The sequence below is a fragment of the Papio anubis genome, chromosome 12 (assembly GCF_008728515.1).
Source record: "Papio anubis isolate 15944 chromosome 12, Panubis1.0, whole genome shotgun sequence".
Lineage (NCBI taxonomy): Eukaryota > Metazoa > Chordata > Mammalia > Primates > Cercopithecidae > Papio > Papio anubis.
Window position 1 is genome coordinate 16,439,644 of NC_044987.1, and position 20,012 is coordinate 16,459,655.

At 48.3% G+C, this 20,012-nt stretch overlaps 1 protein-coding gene across 1 annotated transcript in view; it reads right to left on the reverse strand.

The window, feature by feature from the left end:
- Window positions 1–534: 534 nt before the first annotated feature.
- TMPRSS4 (transmembrane serine protease 4) overlaps window positions 535–20,012 on the reverse strand; it is a 44,191-nt gene continuing 24,713 nt past the window's right edge. The window contains exons 4-12 of the mRNA XM_021926593.2: window positions 18,580–18,732; window positions 16,986–17,115; window positions 13,786–13,887; window positions 11,773–11,813; window positions 8,691–8,850; window positions 7,128–7,294; window positions 5,428–5,526; window positions 5,075–5,217; window positions 535–3,087 (exon numbers count right to left, since the gene is read on the reverse strand). Of these exons, the coding sequence (XP_021782285.1) occupies window positions 2,854–3,087; window positions 5,075–5,217; window positions 5,428–5,526; window positions 7,128–7,294; window positions 8,691–8,850; window positions 11,773–11,813; window positions 13,786–13,887; window positions 16,986–17,115; window positions 18,580–18,732 (1,229 nt within the window). The 3' untranslated portion in view covers window positions 535–2,853. The remainder of the gene's footprint in view (window positions 3,088–5,074; window positions 5,218–5,427; window positions 5,527–7,127; window positions 7,295–8,690; window positions 8,851–11,772; window positions 11,814–13,785; window positions 13,888–16,985; window positions 17,116–18,579; window positions 18,733–20,012) is intronic.

The window sequence follows — 20,012 nt, forward strand, 5'->3', positions numbered from 1 at the left end:
TCCAGCAATTCCACTTCTGGGAATATACCCAAGAGAATTGAAAGCAGGGCCTCAAAGAGATATTTGCACACCCATGTTCATAGCAGCATTATTCACAACAGCCAAAAGATAGAAGTAACCTGAATGTTCATCAGTGGATGAATGGATAAACAAAATATGGTATAAACAATATAATATTATTCAGTCTAAAAAGGGAGGAAATTCTGACACATGCTACAACATGGGTGAAACTTGAAGACACAATGTGAAGTGAAATAAAACAAGTCCAAAAAGACAAATACTGCATGACTTCACTTAAATGAGGTACCCAGAGTAATCCAGTTCACAGAGACTGAAAGCACAATGGCAGTTGCCGGAGATTGGGAGGAGGGGAAATGGAGAGTTGTTTGATGAGTACTGAGTTTCTATTCTGGAGATGGATGGTGGTGATGACTGCACAACAATGTGAATGTACATAACACCACTGAACTATACACTTAAAAATGGTTAAGATGGCAACTTGTGTTATGTGCATTTGACCACAGTTAAACATAATTTTAAAATGTGGAACTAGTATTCATTTTTTATTTAAATATTTTATAAATTATCATATTGGTATAGTGTGGTAGTTTACAGCAAGACTCTGTATTCCAAGTGCTCATGTTCAACTTACAGTCTATAACCTCAAGCAAGGAGCTTAACCCCATTGTGCCTTAGTTTTTTTAATCCATCAAGTGAGGATAAGAATAATACCTATCTCATAGATTTCTGCAAGTATTAAATGAATCAGTACGTGATGAAGCACTTACAGTAGTGTCTGGCACATACAAATACTCTGTAAATATTGCTTATTATTATAAGTCTCTAATATTCTGACATCTGAAGCCTTTGGGGTTCTAAATTAGCTTGTTTTTTTATGCTGCCCACTTAAGATGTTTTTTATTTTTCAACATCTCTGATCTTTGATTGTGAGTTCATATTTGGAGGATCTTTGGGAATCCTGAGGCTCTAAATTTGAGATATTTTCCTCCAGACCATCTGCAATTTGAGACCACCTTTACTGCCATCAGTTATCTCTGCTTCATGTAGGAGCCCTGGTTCAGCTCCCTTGTCTGCAGCGTGTCCAGGTTTAGCTCCACTGCCAGCCTCCTCCATATAGGTCTCGACCCAAGATTTTAGTTTATTGCTCCCAGATCATCACCTTAGTTTCCGCTCACAGTTCTGATAGTTTTGTTTTATTTTGTTTTGTTTTCTGGGTTTCTATTTTCTTTGTTTTTGGCATTTGAGAAATTCTGTTGTTTCCTAAGAACCTAGTACAATATGAACAAGTATATTTCATCTAGGATCTGACTTAACTATAGCAAGAGAGTCCTCAGAAAACCCAGGCTTTCACACAGCTGCCAAAAAAGTCCATGGGGCTTAATTCTTTGACCATTTTGAGTGCAGGGACTTATTCATGCTTATATCCTCACAACCCAGCTTGGGAACTGCCTCATACCTGGCAGCTGATCCCTTTTGTTTTTTAAATGTAAGAAGCCACACTGAGGGCTCTCCAGGTGGAAAAAGTTAGGACACAGGACCATCATTTCTTTCCAGCCACTTGGGCATCCCTGATCGAATGTCACCCTTGACTGCCTAACTCATCTCCTTCCCAAGGAATAAGTTATCCCTGGCTCCTGGCTGATGATCACAGGCAGGGAGGGAGGGAAAGAAGCAAAGGGAGAAGGCCCTGTGTGGGAATGAAACTTGCTCACCCTGGCTTCTCTAATCTGCAGCTCACTCTTGCTGCCACTCAGCAGATCTGGTCTCCCCAACTCTTTTTTCCCCTGCCTCTACTTTGAGACTCAATTGCTTCCCCAGAACTTTTTTTCTCCCCAAGTCAAAGAATGAAGGTTCAATGGTCCCAGCTCAGTTCTTATCAAGCATTCCAGCTAGCCTATGCCAGAGATGTCACACAGCTCTTTAATAATAGTGGCCATAGCTGTAATAACAATAACAACAGTCGGTAACAGTAATCACACCAACAGTAGGGCAGTGCATTTTATATTACAACTGGTTTCTTGCTGCAGTAGGCTTGGGGATGGGTGAAGACGGACAGGGCTGGCACAGACCCTTTCCTCCTCCTCTCCAGCCCACAGTGATCTGGGCTTTCACAAGACAGCCTGCTTCCATTCAGTAGCGTGGGAAAGTTCCTTCTCGGCTTAGCAATACCCCTGAGACCTTGGCCTGCAGGCTGGCGTGTTCAGTGGGCCGCATCTGTCCCTGGGATGCTGGGAGCACCAAGTGTGGCTGAGCTCGGGCTGCTGACTTCCTCTGGGCGCCTCTGGGTTGTGAGGGTCTCTTACAGGAATTGAGGCCCTTTGCTGCTCCAAGAAATGCTGAGATTGTGGGCAGAGGGGTGTACCCAAGGGGGCTCTTGCTCTGTGTCTGACTTTGGGGATCCCCAGGTGGGCAGGGCAGGAAGGACGCGGCTCCCAGCACTGCAAAGGGGCAGCAGCATTACAGCTCAGCCTAGAATAAGAGAGATCGATGAAGAGAAACTCAGATTATTTGAAACTGGACAAAGTGGTGACATGTGCAAAATGAGTCTTCCTTTTCTGAGGCATTTTGCTTCTCTCCCTACCCTGCAGAGGACCAGGAGGTCTCATGAGCCTTTCCACTCTCTTCCTTATCAGGATCTTCTCTCTAGAAAGGATCTGATAGTCTCATTCTGTCAGAAAAGAGAAAGAAAGGCTTGGTGTGTTCTATTCCCTAAGGTATTTGCATTTAACAGAAATCTCTGACCTAAGGAATTTCAGCCTTAATAGTGCAATCTCAGGCTGTCCCTTGCTTGGAGGGAAACTCATTTGGGATGTAAAGAGTTGTCAGAGCCATTTAAATCAAACCTAAGGATGGATTGGCACCTCCCAGGTAGAGGACTGGAGGGAAGGCACAGTGGGTACGGCAAAGGTGCCTTACCTTCCGGACATTGTAGATCCAGTTAAGATAGGCTGAGACCTTGGTGTACACTCCTGGGGTGCTCGGGCCCCCACAGCCATAGCCCCAGCTAACGATGCCCACCACCTGCCATTGGTCAGATTGGTACATCAGGGGCCCACCACTGTCACCCTGTGAGAGACCAGAACAGAGACTGCTGGGGAGGGCAGGTGAGGTGGGGGGGGCTTCTCCTTCCCGGCTTCCTGAACTGGCCCATCTGTTCCCCTGAACTCCCTGCTGCTCTCCGATGTTCCACCCTCACCCTCTTTGCTCATTAGCACCCTGGAATGCTCTTCTCTTCTGGGGCAGAAGGGCTTGTCTGTGAGCAAGTAAGTTGCAAGCGTGCTGTTAGCCTTCTCTCAGAGATTCACAGCTCACATTAGCAAATTAAAGGCTCTGAGAGATGCTGTAAAAAAAGTCTGGTTATTGGCCAGGCGCGGTGGCTCTCGCCTGTAATCCCAGCATCTTGGGAGACTGAGGCGGGTGAATCACTCGAGGTCAGGAGTTCGAGACCAGCCTGGCCAACATGGTGAAACCCTGTCTTTACTAAAAATACAAAAATTAGCTGGGCATAGTGGCAGGCGCCCGTAATCCCAGCTGCTCAGGAGGCTGAGGTGGAGAATCACTCGGACCAAGGGGCGGAGGCTGCAGTGAGCTGAGATCAAACCGCTGCACTCTAGCCTGGGCAACAGAATGAGACTCAGTCTCAGAAAAAAAAAAAGCCTGGTTATCATTGTTTAACCTAGTAGTTCCAAAATTTATTTAATTACTTATAGAGTGCCTATTTTGTGCCAGGTAGTGTTCTAAGCAATTGGGATCCAACTGATAAAAAAACCCAAAAGATCCCTGCCCTCAGAAAGCTTAGGATCAAATAGGGTGAGAGACAGTGAACAAGCAAATAACAAAACAAGAAAATGCCAGATAGTGAAAAGTGCACTTATCTGGGAGTCCTTATCAGCTCCTTTAGCCCCTGGGGCTTCCTCCCTCTGAACCCAAAACTAGCCTAAATGCCTGTTTAATGCTACCCCCTTTCTCCCAACCAGTGTGAGATCCCTGAGGGGTCTCCAAAGACTACCATGTTCATGGTACACAAGCGATGACTAAGAGATGCCTCTTAAGTGAAGGAATTTAATGACTGGAAATGGAGGTGAGAGTAGGGTAGGGGTTTTAATGAAAATGGTTCAGGCCAAGCACGATGGCTCATGGGAAAATCCTTGAACCCAGGAGTTTGAGACCAGATTGGTGCAACACAGTGACCCTATCTCTATTAAAAAACATAAAAGAAAAAATAGAAAAAAAGAAAATGGTTCAGATGATCCTCTGGAAGTATGGGGGAGGAAGAAGGTCTACAGGGATTGCTAAACAGTCCTGATGGCCAATGAGGCCAGGGTGAGGGGCACGCACGGGGGCTCTTCTAGCATCCTGCAGGTGGTAGTTCTTTCCTAGTGTAGTTCAGCAGCTTGGGGACAATCACAGAGAAAATAGACCTGGGATTCCTGACCTCAAGGGGCTAATCATTCCGTAGCTAGTGAGAAGAGTGGGTGGGGAGGATGAGTAATGTAATCTTTGTTGTTGTTGTTTTTAGATGGAGTCTTGCTGGGTCACCCAGGCTGGAGTGCAGTGGCGCAATCTTGGCTCACTGTAACCTCTGCCTCCTGGGTTCAAGCAATTCTCCTGCCTCAACCTCTCAAGTAGCTGGGGTTACAGGTGCACCACCATACCCATCTAATTTTTGTATTCTTTTTAGCAGGGATGGGGTTTTACCATGTTGGCCAGGCTGGTCTTGAATTCCTGACCTCAAATCACCTGCCCTGCCCGCCTCACCCTCCTAAAGTGCTGGGATTACAAATGTGAGCCACCACACCCAGCCGGTAACATCATCTTTGAATGTGAAAGAGATTCTCTGATTGTCTGCATCCATCCATCCACCCACTCATCTATTCGTACATCTTTATCTGACTGTATCCTTTCCTTCCCTCCCTTTCTTCCTCCCATAATCACACATTGAGTGCCCGTGATATGCAAGGCTTCCTGTGGGGCATGCAGCCTCTGGGTTTTCTCATCTCTCTAGAACCTAAACCCTATTCCTAGAACTCCCCATGATTCCTGGAGGCCCCACCTGGCAGGTGTCCACACCCCCTTCCGGGATGCCTGCACACACCATCTTCTCGGTGACTTCCCCCTGGTACGCATCGTCTGCATTGCACCGTATGCTGTCAATGACCTGGACTGACGCCTGCAGCAGTATGTCAGACATCTTCCCTGGGAGGGTAAAAACACTCACATTCCCATGCTTGCCTTCTATCCCCCAGCCCTGGATTGCCAAACCACTTTGCTTTCTGCCTGGCGCCTTGGTGCTTGGTCCTCTGGGATGGGTTTCTCTGAAGGATGGTCCTCCTTCCCATCACTTCTGGAAGCTGCTCCCTCATACATAGGCATCTCCTACCCTGGGGTCCTGCACCCAGGACTTACCTCCATTTTGCTTTGTAAAGCCCCATCCAATGATCCAGAGTGGGGTGGCTGGAGTGAGCTCCTCATCAAAGAAGGGCAGGCAGATGGGCCTGACCGTGCCTGCCAGGAGCACAAAGGAAGAAGGAGATCTTTTATTCATCATAATTGTTAATTTTCTGTAAATTATGATGCTTTATGATTATGGGGATCTTGCTGGTCTGGGAGAGACTGGGTTAGCTAATTCCTGCAGACAGTAAGCAACTTGGCTCTGGGCATGCCTTTAATAGGCAAACCAGCCAACCCAAAGCCCGTATCCCCAACCATTTCCTTTATCTGACTCTCAGACACCAAGCCAATATTTTCCCTGCCCTAAATCACCCCAGGGACAGATACTAGACAACCAGAGGCTGACCTCTATAGCCTAGAGAATTGTCCACGCTATCCAATCCCAAGCATGCTCAATCTTGCCTTCCCTACCTTGGCCAGACCTGCCCATGGAAGCCACGGGTGGTTCTGGGCCATGCCTTCCCCTCACTCCTGTCTCCTGGTGGACCCAGCTGCTCCCCAGGTGTCCCTGTGTTGTGGGGGTTTCTCTCAGAAGCTATAAATAATAAGCTCTTCTTTCAAAGTTAGTTGTGTCTGTATCTGTCACCTTACCATACCTGATTAAAACAATTCCCAGGCACAAATCTTGAAACATACCCCAGGGTTCAGGAGAGCCTGGCAGTTAAGCTCTCTGAAAGGGGTCACACCAGGGTCTCTAGAACACTTGTTCCATGGGATGCTAGTAGAAGTGGCATGAAAACTAACACGGTGAAACCCCGTCTCTACTAAAAAATACAAAAAAATAGCCGGGCGCGGTGGCGGGCGCCTGTAGTCCCAACTACTCGGGAGGCTGAGGCCGGAGAATGGCGTGAACCCGGGAGGCGGAGCTTGCAGTGAGCTGAGATCCGGCCACCGCACTCCAGCCTGGGCGGCAGAGCGAGACTCCGTCTCAAAAAAAAAAAAAAAAAAGAAGTGGCATGAAAAAAGGATTCTGTGGTCAAATAAATTTAGAAAATTTATGCAATAAAACAGATTATTTTAAAAATTTCTTATACCTTTAATAAACTAATGTGCTCCAAGAAGGGAGCTGTAGTATTAAAATGCTTCCCAAACTTATTTGACAATGGAATCCTCTCCTCTCCAAGGGGCCAGTGTCTTACGGACCCCACAGTTGGGAATGCTGATCTAAATACATTTCAATATAAGCACAAGGCATCCAACAGAGCTGTTCAAAGACTCTGCAGGCTGCTTCACAGGTAATGGGTTCCCTGCCCCTGGAGGAGAGCAAACAGGAGCACAATGACTCCTTGGCAGGGATACTGAGCAGGCTCTCGGGTATTGGTCAGTGGTGGGGAATAAGCTCGATAATCTTTTTAAAAGGTCTCCTAAAACTCTAAGATCGGATGAAACTCCAGTTCTCCATTGAGGGGCTCCACATAGGGAAGACAGGCCTTGGAAGAATCTCCAGCATGGAATGGAGTGGTGGTGTTAGCTGACAGCTTGAGGAGGCCTCATGGCATCAGTGATGTTAGGCTGACATATTAGTTACAGACAAATGGGCAAGCTGAGGTCTTGAGAGGAGAAATTATGTGCCAAGGTCACTCAGTGAGCTAACAGCAGAGTGGATGTGAAAACTGATGGAAGGGGCTTGGGTGGCCTCAGGCCCTGCTTCTCACCTGAGAAAGTGAGTGGGAGCTGCAGCTTCATGAGGGCGATGTCATTGTCTTTGGGGTACATGGGGTTGAATTCAATGATGATGATCTTGGCCACAGCCAGGGATGGGAAACTGCCCAGTTTGTCTGAGCCGGCCCGCACCTTCCAGTTGAACACATCGGTATGTTTCCTGGGGGCAGAGACAGCTGGGTTCAGGCCTGATCCAAGCCTGAGGAGGCTTTGCCAAAGGCTGGGTCCCCAGGGCCCTGGGGATTGGGGTACTGGGTATCAGTGCCTTGGGAGGGAAAGATGGTGGTGGCGCAGGGATAGTAGAGAAGGGGCAGTCTTTTGGCACTTACAAGAAGTCGAATTCAAAAAGGGGATTTGACACTTTTTCCTTAGTGAAACCTGCCCAAGGAAATCTCAAGGAGGGCTGGGAAACGGGCTCCTCTAATGCCTGAGTTTTGGGGTCCTGGCGCTCTCTCCTCCAACCCTTTTCATTGTGTTACTCATGCTGTCAGTTACAGTACGTGCTTTCTTTTTCCCAATGCCAGGCACAGCTTAGTGTGCAGAGATGTTTTTCTAAGAAAGAATTTATAGCTCTTGCCAGAATCTCAAAAAAATAAAAAACAACAACAACAACAAAATGGTTAAGAAACGCTGGCCTAGATCATGAGTGCCTTGAAGACAGCAGTGGGGTCTAATGCACTTGGGCGCATCATCTGGTGCTTGGTACCTGGTAGGTGCTCATTAGATATTGAATGAATGAATGAATAAAAGTGAAGAGGGACGGGACATGGTGGCTCATACCTGTAATCCCAGCACTTTGGGAGGCCGAGGTGGGTGGATCACTTGAGGCCAGGAGTTCGAGATCAGCCTGGCCAACATGGTGAAACCCTGTTTCTACTAAAAACACAAAAATTAGCCTGGCATGGTGGCACATGCCTACAGTTCCAGCTACTTGGGAGGCTGAGGCAAGAGAATTGTTTGAACCCGAGAGACGGAGGTTGCAGTGAGCCAAGATTGCACCATTGCACTCCAGCCTAGGCGACAGAGCAAGACTCTGTCTCAAAATAAATAAATAAATAAATAAATAAATAAATAAAAAGTGAAGGGGGCCTGGGAGTGGCCCTTCCCCGAGGTAAGGCCAGGCCTCTCTGTAGACTGGAAAGGAACCTATGCTTTCTAATTTTTTTAAAGTTTCCAGACATAATGAGGAAGTGGCTATGACTCTAGACCCTGGAACGACTTCCTGGAAACAAGCAAAAAGAGTGAGTTCTTGGAACTTCAGGCAGGTGGGAAGAGCTTTTGTGGCTTGAACGATATGGGGGTGGGGTGAGGACTCTGGGTATCTGATGGTGTCCCACCAGGAAGAGGCCATGCTTGGTGACCCGTACCCTCTGCTCAGACACCCAAATGCCTAACAAAGGGCATCATGGCCATTGTTTCATTGGGGCCACCACACCCTGGCAAATGTCTCTAGTGGGAGAGTGAAGAGAAGGAGGGTGTCAGGAGACAGGACTCCAAGCTCTCTGGCCCCTGACTGGTCTTGGTCCCCAGAGACCTCCTTACAGCTGGGGCCTTACCTGAAGCAATGGGCTGCTGTGAGGACCCAGTGGGGGTCCAGGATGCTCCCTCCACAGACGTGCTGTTTGTCGTACTGGATGCTGACCTGCCAAGGCCAAGAATCCACAGAGGCCTCCTCCCCGCCCACCACACGGGGGGTTTTCAGGCTCTCCCCACAGGCTGGACACAGGCAGAGGCAGGAAGTCAGGCTTTTGGGGATGAGGCTGCCTCCCCTCAGTACCCAACATGTGCTCTAAGCAGGGACCTTCTGGCTGGGGCCGGAGTGGGGAGAGGACCAGGCCAATTGGAGTTATTCATGGGAGGTATTGAGTGTCCCAGACCATAGGCTTTCCCCAAACCTCCCTCTCCTTTTTCTTTTTCTTTCTTTCTTTTTTTGGTTTAAGATGTGTTCAGGAGGTTAGACTACGAACACGGGTGTGTCCGTTGTGCTGGGAATTTGTGACCTTCGCAAGTGATGCAGAATTATGAAAGCCCTGCCCAGGTGGCGTGTCCCCAGCCACTCCCACTGAGTAACAGTAAACAGACACCCACAAGCTGTTTTGTGACTCGGAAGTGGACTGTCCCAAACTCCCCCTTCTCCAAGTCTGTTCCCCGTGCCAGGGGAGTCTCTCAATCTAACATCCTGTCTTCCTATTAACTGACCTGGCTTTCACATCCCCTGACCCCTGGAACTCCAGTAAAGCCCTCAGGTCCCACCTCTCCACCCATGCTCTGCCTCTCCAATTCTTCTGGCAGCCACCACCATGGTGGCCATTCTAAAGGGAAAGGCTGCTTCCCTTCCCTGTGTGTCAGGCGCCGTGCTGGCCTGGAGCTTTTCAAACACCATCTGATTTCAAACACTGCTTTCTCCATGCCGCCTTGCCCGCTCCCCCAAAGCCCTTCAGGATCTCCCTTGAGGGCAAAGTAGAGTTTCCACTCCTCCTGGCAGCCTCCTGCTGTTTCATATAAAGTCTCTGTCTAGCCAAATTGATCTGCTTGTAGTTCTCTAAAAAGTCATTCTGTTTTTGATCCAAAAAGATGCCCTTCCCATTGAAATGCTGTCTCCTCTCCTAGTTCTCGAAATCAGGGATCCCCAAACCCTAACCCCCGGACCTCAAACCAGTACTGGTCCGTGGCCTGTTAGGAACCTGGCTGCACATTAGGAAGTGAGCGGCAGGGGCAAGTGAGCATGACCACCTGAGCTTCACCTCCTGTCAGATCAGAGGTGGCATTAGATTCTGTAGGAGCACAAACCTTATTGTGAACAGCACATGTGAGGGGTCTATGCTGTGCGTTCCTCATGAGAATCTAGGCTAGGTGTGGCGGCTCACGTCTGGAATCCTAGCACTTTGGGAGGCTCAGGCGGGCAGATCAGATGAGGTCAGGAGTTCGGGACCAGCCTGGCCAACATGGTGAAATGCCGTCTCTACTAAAAATACAAAAATTAGCCAGGCGTGGTGGCACATGCCTATAGTCCCAGCTGGGCTGGTGGCGGGCACCTGTAGTCCCAGCTATTTAGGAGGCTGAGGCAGGAGAATTGCTTGAATCCAGGAGGCGGAGGTCGCAGTGAGCCGAGATCGCAACACTGGACTCCAGGCTGAGTGACAAGAGCAAGACTCAGTCTCAAAAAAAAAAAAAAAAAAAAAAAAAAAGAAAAGAGAGAATCTAATGCTTTCTATCCCCCTCTTGGTTTGTGGAAAAATTGTCTTCCATGCAACAAGCCCCTGGTGCCAAAAAGGTTGGGGACCACTGAATTCTAGATCATTCATTAATCTAACCAATTTGTGTCAAGTGCCCTGTCTTGGGGCAGTGCTGGGTGCTGGGAGAGAGTGGCGGGCAAGACAGACAACATGGGCTTTTCCTCCTTGAACCTACAGATGCATTTTTCAGTGTTTAGCCTGGGCCCCCAGTCCCTGGGAATTTCCCTTTCTCTGGCATTCCCACAGGCTGTTCTGGGTGTTGGCCACCCTTTCAGTGTTGTTGAGTTTAGGTCTTGTTTTCTTGGTAAAACAGAGGCCCCACAAGGGAGGACCTGTCACTTATGCTCCTTCATGCCTTCAGGGCTACTCAGTGCAGAACCTTAGATGGTCTGGCCATTTGTTCATTCGTTCATTGACCAACCACTACGTGTCAGATCCCACACACTAGGTATTGTGGGGTCGGAGTGGGGGGCACGTGATAATGAATGAAACTCTCAACATCCTGCAGGGAAGCATACACACTCCTAAATTGCAGAGGCAGCATTGTGACCTTCTTCCCTTAGGTGTTCTAATTTCTGGCTATCCTTCCAGGCCAGTCTCAGTTCTCTGTGAAGCTGGTAGGATGAGATGAGCCACAGTGCTTGTTTTCTTCTCTGATCTCCTCTGTTAGAGCTAGAAGGGTCCCTAGAGATCCTTGATGGGCAGCTGGACTAAACAACCTCTTGGGAAAATGAACTTCAGGAAGGTCAGGTGAATGACTTGAGGCCACACTGGAAGTGAACGGGACTGGTGCCCAGGTCTTCTGACCCCTGTCCAGCTCTCTCTGTAGCATGTCCACTGTGACTGCTACTCAGTCTGGCATTTTCCACATGCTGTCTTGCATCTCTCTCTTACTTAGTCATAAGCTACTGAGGATAGTGGCCAATTATTTCACTCATCTGGTATTTTCTACTTCTAGCCAAACAACTGACAGAGTGAGACATATTCTAACTGTTCAATGAATATTTGCTCAAATAATGAATGTGGGTAATCTGATCTTGGATACCTGAGCTGATTGTGACGAAGAAGGCTATGTAGGTCCTGACCGGGGTGGTAGGCAGTGGAGGCCCCATCCTGCCCTTTTCAGTCTTCCTAATGCTCTCTCCCAGGTCTCCACTTAGGTTGTGGAGCCATGCACAGATGGTAGAAGGGGGAAACTGAGGCTTGGAAAGACCCAGAAAAAGAAAGTGACCTGCCCAAGGCCACCAACAACTCAAGGGGGCATTGACTTGCAAGCCCAAGGGCTATAGACCAAGGCAGAATGAAACTTGGAGTCCCAGAAATTTAGGAGTGAAGACGAAGGTCTTCCTCCTTGCTCATTGCTGGCCCAGGCCCCAAACCCTCAGAGATTGGGGGTACTCACCAAGACAGTGCAGGGAGACCAGGGAGCCTGAGAGACAGGGCCTGGAAAACAGACACAGCACCCTGTGATTTAAGCTTCTTGCTCAGCTGGGAGGTAGGGACTTAAGCCTCCCAATGCTATTAATTCAAGTCCCCTCCCAATACCTGGGGAATGTGGAAGCTGCACAGTGGGGAACATGTGGAGAGCGCATTGACATCCATTGCATTTCCTGCATTGACACTTCCATTTGATTGGATTCAACACCCCCACTGCTGAGTACCTATGGTGCACTGGGCCCTGCCTGCTTCAAAGCCCAGCCTGGGCTCCTGGGACCCAAGAGGGAAGAGGGCAGATCCCAGAACAGAGTCTGTGGCACTGCGGGCTTTCCAAATGGAAGAATGGAATTTTGAAGGAATTTTAGGCATAGGATCATTCTGGACCAATCCTGTCCATTTCAAGATTTACTTTCAGTGAATGAAGGGGACCAGCCCCTTCACCACCTGTGGGCATTTCTCGTCAGGTGGAACGAGAGACTTGAGAAAAGAAAGAGACACAGAGACAAAGTATAGAGAAAGAAAAGTGGGCCCAGGGGACCAGCGCTCAGCATACAGAGGACCTGCACCACCTGCACCGCACCACCTGCACCGGGTCTCTTGAGTTCCTCAGTATTTATTGATCATTATCTTTACCATCTCGGAGAGGGGGATGTGGCAGGACAATAGGGTAATAGTGGGGAGAGGGTCAGCAGGAAAACATGTGAACAAATGTCTCTGTATCATAAACAAGGTTAAGAAAAGGTGCTGTGCTTTGATGTGCACATACATAAACATCTTGCTGCATTAAAGAGCAGTACTGCCACCAGCAAGTCTCACCTCCAGCCTAAGGCGGTTTTCTCCTATCTCAGTAAATAGAACATACAATTGGGTTTTACACTGAGACATTCCATTGCCCAGGGACAGCAGGAGACAGATGCCTCCCTCTTATCTCAACTGCAAAGAGGCCTTCCTCTTTTACTAATCCTCCTCAGCACAGACCCTTTACTGGTGTCTGGGCTGGGGGATGGTCATGTCTTTCCCTTCCCACAAGGCCATATCTCAGACTATCACAGGGGGAGAAACCTTGGACAATACCTGACTTTCCTAGGCAGAGGTCCCTGCGGCCTTCCGCAGTGTATTGTGTCCCTGGGGTACTTGAGATTAGAGAGTGGTGATAACTTTTAACAAGCATACTGCTTTCAAGCACTTGTTTAACAAAGCACATCCTGCATAGCCCTAAATCCATTAAGCCTTGAGTAAACACAGCACATGTCTCTGCAAGCACAGGGTTGGGGGTAGGGTTATAGATTAACAGCATCTCAAGGCAGAAGAATTTTTCTTAGTACAGAACAAAATGGAGTCTCTTATGTCTACCTCTTTCTACATAGACACAGTAACAGTCTGATCTCTCTTTCTTTTCCCCACAGGTGAATAAGCGGCCCTCAGCAACATCCCTGAATGCTAAGAAGCCAGCCTCCTCTCTGAACCGCTTTGCCACAACGTGACAGATTTCAACTGGATGCTCTGCTCTAAAGCAGGGTGATGAGGCTCAGGAATGGGCCACCCACAAGGGCCATGGAGCCTCTTCCCTGGAGCATCAAGAAGGTGGGGAGCTCTGGCTGGGTAAGTGGTGGGGAAGGACAAAGTGACTTTGGAATCTTGATTATTGGGCAATTTATTAGAAAATTTACGGCAGTAGCAAAAACTATTTACTATCCAGATTGATGGAAAGGTCACATTATCCATCCCTCTGACTTTGAATAGGACAACACACTTTGTCCAGCTGTCCATTGTGTTAAAAACAAGTCAACACAGAAAACCTCTCCAAAATGTGAGTCTATAGCTCTTAGCATTGAATGATCTGTCTGGCTAGGAGTTCTTCCTGATGTCTGGCTTACATTCCCCTGGCTGCTTAGGGTTCCAGGTGAGCTGGTTGCAACCTGAAGAGCAGCATCCATGTGGGGGCCTTCTGTAGGCCAGAAGGTGTTCCCTCACTTACCCACTTGAGTTCCTCACATGAAGCTCCTGGCTGTTTTCTGTGATTTCAACAACATCCAGATCCTGGTCTGGGCCAATCTCCACAGCTCTGAAAGTGGGTTTGCTGCTCACATCGAGAGAGACAGAGAGAGAGAGAGAGAGAGAGTTGTGAGCTGGGGCAGGGGGTTAGAACAAGATGGTAGAGTTGGCTCCCACTCTCAGGAGACAGGGTGGCGGAGAATGCCTGGTGGGGAGTGGCCAGGGAGTGGAGGTGGTCTTAGTCAGTGAAGATGGGGCTTGCTTTGCTATACAATAAAGAATATATCCTTGGCATCCCAGGACTCAACCCTTGGTGCTGTGCTGATGTAACTTGCTTTCTTGGGCAGGGACTCCAAATCCAGAACCCAGAGCCCTGGAGAAATGTTAAGGGTCTCCTTTCCAAACTCCCGGCTCTGCCCTTATTTCAAATATCCCAGCAATGTCTTCCGGTTCACAGCAGGGAAACAAAGAGGCATAGGGGCCCAGGTTAGCTCCCTTCTCACCTGGGAGGGAGTTGGAATGTGGATATTTGGTTCTCCAAACAAGGCATCTGGTTTGACTTTAATAGTGGGGGTATACTTTTGGCCCCCTTAGGGCTATTTAATAGAACAGGACTGGATTGTCTTCGTGAGAATCCAAACAAACGGTTATCTCAACTGGACCACCCTCCCTCTTTCTCTCTGCTAATCCACGCTTGCCTGCTTTCAAACCTTGGGTTGAAGTTTTTCCTCCAACAGGAAGTCTTCCCTGATTAATTCCATCTCTCTGATTGTTCCTTTACTGAATCTGCCTCTTCTAAATCTTTTCCTTCCATCCCCAACCATGCTAGTAATGCTAGCAGAAGCTCTCCATGGAGGGGTGGGTCAATCCATGATACTGGTGGTTTGGCACATTCTCAGGAAGGAATGCTGGCACTTCCTGGAAGGACCCAGGGAGGACTCGGACCTGGGAGGACTAGAGTCCATTTTAAGAGTCCTCATAATCTAGGTTCTGTCCCTGGTTCTGGCACTAGTTTGATGTGTGGTCTTGGGCAGGTCACATTCTTTTTCTGGGTCTCTCTAAGCTTCAGTTTCCCCCTCTATAAAAAGATGCATGGGGCTGGGCACAGTGGCTCATGCCTGTAATCCCAGCACTTTGGGAGGCCAAGGTGGATGGATCACCTGAGATCAGGAGTTCAAGACCAGCCTGGCCAACATGGTGAAGCCCAGTCTCTACAAAAATACAAAAATCAGCCGGGCATGATGGCGAGTGCCTGTAATCCCAGCTATTCAGGAGGCTAAGGTGAGAGAATCGCTTGAACTTGGGAGGTGGAGGTTATAGTGAGCTGAGATAGCGCCATTGCACTCCAGCCTGGGTGCCAGAGTGAGACTCTGTCAAAAAAAAAAAAAAAAAAAAAAAAAAGATGCATGGACTAGATGACCCCTAGGGTCTTCCACATCTTGAAATGCCTATGGTTCTAGGACAAGAAGGGCCTCCAATCTAGGAGGAGGAAAGAAAGTAGAGAAATCTGAGACCTAGAAGGAGGAAATATGGTGGAAATGGACATTCCCAGGAAAGTTAACTTCTGTTCACCGATTCCATCCCAATGAATGATTCTGATGAACTTTGCTTTTGTAAAGCACAAGAGTCAGGTGGTTTGGTGCCTTAGTGAGCTCCAAAAGGACAGAAATTCCAGGAACCTATCACCTTAAGATCCTCTGGAGACACCCGCGTTTCATAATCAAGCCTCAGCCTGCTGTGCTAGGTACGGCTGACGGCTGACGCAGCAATTGACTAGACTACAGTGGGAAGTGGGGGCTGGCTGCAGCGAGGCTGGGCTCAGTGGCTGTGGGAAGAGGGGAGAATAGCAGGTGCCGGGCATGACTTCCTCACTCTCCTTGAAATGAAGGTGGCGGGGTGTGCTTTCTGGAGGGTACTGGAAGTTGCCCCTTGTGGAGAGTAGAGAGCAGCAGAAGCCTGATGAGCAGAGAAGAGAGAGGCAAATAATTCTGATTGATTTGTAATGGCTGCCTGGAGCATTTACTGAAAAAGCACTTTGAGGCTGCATGAGGGATCCATGGGAGAGAGTTCTGTGATCGATTGGTGATGTCTGCCTGGTAGAGATGTTTTTGTTTTTGTTTTTGTTTTTGGCCTAGTCTCTGGGTCCAGTCTCTTAGAATCCTGAAGAAGTTTGAGGCCTGCCAGAGATAGGTTATCTTACTCTGCAACTGAATGCATGGGTTCCTTTCCATCCTCTCCAGCTAAACTCTCTGAGTGATCAACCATCTCATCAGCCCCTTCCTTTATAGATGATGTCCTACATGAGAATAAAGAATCACCCAGTGTAGAAACAGAAACACTATGAGAACTCCTAATGTGCACGAATTAGGGATCTTGGGCTCAAATTCTAGCCCTCTACCTCCCAACTACTACTCTAGCAAGTTACTTACTTTCTTTGAGCCTATTTATGAAATAGATATAATAACTATCTTTTTGGGTTTCTGCCAAAATCAAAAGAATATAAATATATAAAATGCAGATTACTCTTATTATAATCTTACACCTTTTCATCCACTCCAAATTTGGAACTGCTTTTGAAATTTGCAGAGAGAGCTGGGATTGCCGAAGATGGGGCCCCACTGAAACTAGGCTCACTTAAGCTAAATCTTAACCAACGAAACTTTGAATAAGTTAACTTGGCTTTTGTATTACTGGGCAGGAACAGTTTCTGGCAAAGTCAGGACAAAGGAGTGAAGGTTGAGGAGTAAAGGAAAGGAGAGGACTGCACAGAAACTAGAAGTTGTGTGTGTGTGTGTATGTGTGTGTGTGTGTGTGTATGTGTTGGAGGGCAGCACACATTCTTTCATTGGCGTTCCAAAACCATCCTATGATGCATGGACTAGATGATCCCTAGGGTCTTCCACATCTTGAAATGCACATGGTTCTAGGACAAGAAGGGCCTCCAATCTAGAAGGAGGGGGTACTATGAGGTTGGTATTACTTCCCCCAATTCACTCCTGAGAAACCTGAGGCTTAGGAAATTTAACTTCATGTTGCTTATAAGTGAAATGCTGGGATTCAAAAGCCATTCTGCCTAGCTCCAATGCCTGTATTTTTCAGGAAAGAGAGAAGAAAGGACGAAGGAAAGGAGGAAGAGGAGGAAAGAGGAAGAAGGGAAAAAGGAGAGAAGCTCAGGTTGGTTACCTGCTGTAGCCCATCTGCCTGCAGGCTGTCTCGGCCAGAGCTTCTGTGAAGTTGTCGAAACAGGCAGAGAACCAGTTCCCTGTGGCCGGGTCCAGCACCTGCAGGGTGGATCGGTCCTTGGAGAGGCGGACTAGGAGGAAAAGAACCTGGGTTAGATGGAAGGAGGGGCCCATCTGGCCCATCCCCCTCAGAACTCATCATGAGATCAGTCCAACCTCCCCCAGCCTAGAACTGGGGGTACCACAGAGCCCCAACACTTTCAATGTCAAGGGAATTTCCTCCATTTGGCTTTGTCTATTTGGGCCCCATTTTGACAGTAGCTAGTGTGACCAGACGTCCCGGAGTCAGTCTCTGTTTTGACCTGTTGCCCTGGCCCAGTGGTTAATAGGGCCCCCTTTTGCTCTTACAGGTATCAGTTTTGATGATCAGTTATGTGGTCACTCTACCCAGAGACCATATACAACTTGTTTAAATTGTATGGACCACATACCCATCCATGGTCCATGCAACTTGCTCAGCCTGGGGAAATGTCTCAGAGAGGGACCCAGGTCCTTCTCCAAGAAAGGTCAGAGGGGGAGGTTGAGTGAGAAGTCCTATTGGCAGTAGGATGACAGGTGCATTTGACTTCTGATAAGGGCATTTGACAGGCATTTGATTTCTGATAAAGAAAGAGCAAATACACAGGAAGTCACTCAGCCCTGCCCTCAGAAGCCCCATCACTCATCTCCTACCTATCTTTATTTCTTCAGAGCCCAAGCACCAGGGGGATGAAGGTAGAAGAGTTTAGCCCAAGAGAGAATGTGGGTTTTATGCTCAAAACACCTATCCATTGAAACGACCTGGCTCAGTCCTGTCACATAGTGCATCTCAGCAAACACTAAAGAATAGAAGGACCAATAGCTGGCAAAGTGGCTGAGAAGTCTCTTTTCTAGTCTCCTTGAAATAACAGATCTCATAGAAAGGAGGAATGCTCCAAGGTCACCCAGTCTAGCCCTCTGCCTGAAATCCACCCAGGCGCAGCACGCATGGGGCAGGTTCAGTTACAATTTCCTGTCCTTTCTGGCTCACATTTGTTCATCAAATAGTTACTGTTTGCTGTGTGTTAAGTACTGGGATTTAAAGGTGGACAAGACACAGTCCTGCTCTCAAGAAACTTATACAGCAGGGTACAGTGGCTCACGCCTGTAATCCCAGCACTTTGGGAGGCCAAGGTGGGCGGATCACCTGAGGTCAGGAGTTCGAGGCCAGCCTGACCAACATGGCAAAACCCCGTCTCTACTAAAAATATAAAAATTAGCCAGGTGTGGTGGCTGGCACCTGTAATCCCAGCTACTCATGAGGCTGAGGCAGGAGAATCACTTGAACTTGGAAGGCAGAGGTTGCAGTGAGCCGAGACCAAGCCATTGCACTCCATCCTGGGCCACAGAGCACTCTGCCTCAAAACAAAAACAAAAACACACAAACAAAAAAAGAACCTTATACAACAAGGATGAACAGTGACAAGTAGGTGGCAGATACTATGCAGTGGGCCATGGGGGCCTGAGCAGACCTCCTGCTGGGCCCACTCCTCTTGTCCCTCAGACCCTGCACTCACCTGGCACTGCAGGCCCTTCGGGGAAGCTCTTGACACAGTGCTCCTCATCCTCTCCCAAGGGACAGTCCAGCTCCCCATCACACAGCTGCTTCCTTGGGATGAAGTGGAGGTGCTGCCCGCAGAGGAAGTAGTATTTATCCAGAATCACCTTGACTGGAAGGCAAGTGCAGGGAGGGGCAGAGAGGGCTGAGGGTCAGGCTTGAGTAGGGAGAGGCTGGGTTTTCCTGGCGATGATGCTGGGCTCTCAGACGCATGTGTGAGTTCCAGGCTCAGTTCTGCTATTTGGTAGCACATAGACTTGGCCTGAACCTCAGCTTCCTTGTCTGTAAAATGGAGATAGTAACACCGGCCCCATACCCACATGATGTCTGAGGATCAAGAGAGGTCACGTGTGTGGGAGAAATTGAGAAACAGGCTGGTACCTGCCTCTTACCCCCAGTGCTGGCTCAGTACGTTCTGGTAACAGAGGAGGAACCCAGAGTCTGAAGGCCCAGTTCTGAGTCCTAGCTCTGCCACCTACCGTGGAACTTAACTTTTTTGTTTTTTGAGATGGAGTCTCGCTCTGTCATTCAGGCTGGAGTGCAGTGGCGGGGTTTTGGCTCACTGCAGCCTCCGCCTCCCAAGTTTAAGTGATTCTCCTGCCTCAGCCTCCCGAGTAGCTGGGATTACAGGCACGTGCCACCGTACTCAGCTGATTTTTTGTATTTTTAGTAGAGATGGGGTTTCACCATGTTGGCCGGGCTGTTCTCGAACACCCAACCTCAGGCGATCCACCTGCCTTGGCCTCCCAAAGTGCTGGGATTACAGGCGTGAGTCACTGTGCCCAGCCATACTGTCCAACTGTATACAGATCACTTTCCTTCCTTAGTTCTCAGTTTCCTCATCTGTACAATGGGATGATAGTATCTATAATATCTGCCTCACAGGGCTGTTGAGAGCATGTGGTATGATGGTAGTTGTGAAAATGTCTCGTAACTATCAAGTATAGTTCTAGAGTTGGGTGCTTTTATCTGGGTGAAAGAACTGTTGAAAGATAAGAACACATGCACACATGCAGGGGGATCAACACACTCTGGGGCCTGTCGGGCGGGAGGCAGAGGCAGGGAGAGCATCAGGAATTATAGCTAATGGTTGCCGGGCTTTATACATCAGTGAAGGGTTGATCAGTGCAAACCACCATGGCACGCTTACCTATGTAACAAACCTGCACGTCCTGCACATGTACCCCAGAACTTAGAATAAAAGTTGAACAAAAAAAGTAATTAAAATACATTAAAAAAAACTAAAATTAAGAAAAAAAGAGAAAGATCTGTTAAGGGCTTGGTCCTTGGTTTTTTTGTTTCTCTTGCTGTCTTTAGATTCTGCCAGCTGCTTTCGAATTCTGTTGTTCTTTTGCCATCTTGGGATGATGGAAAGATGTCGAGTGTGTTTAA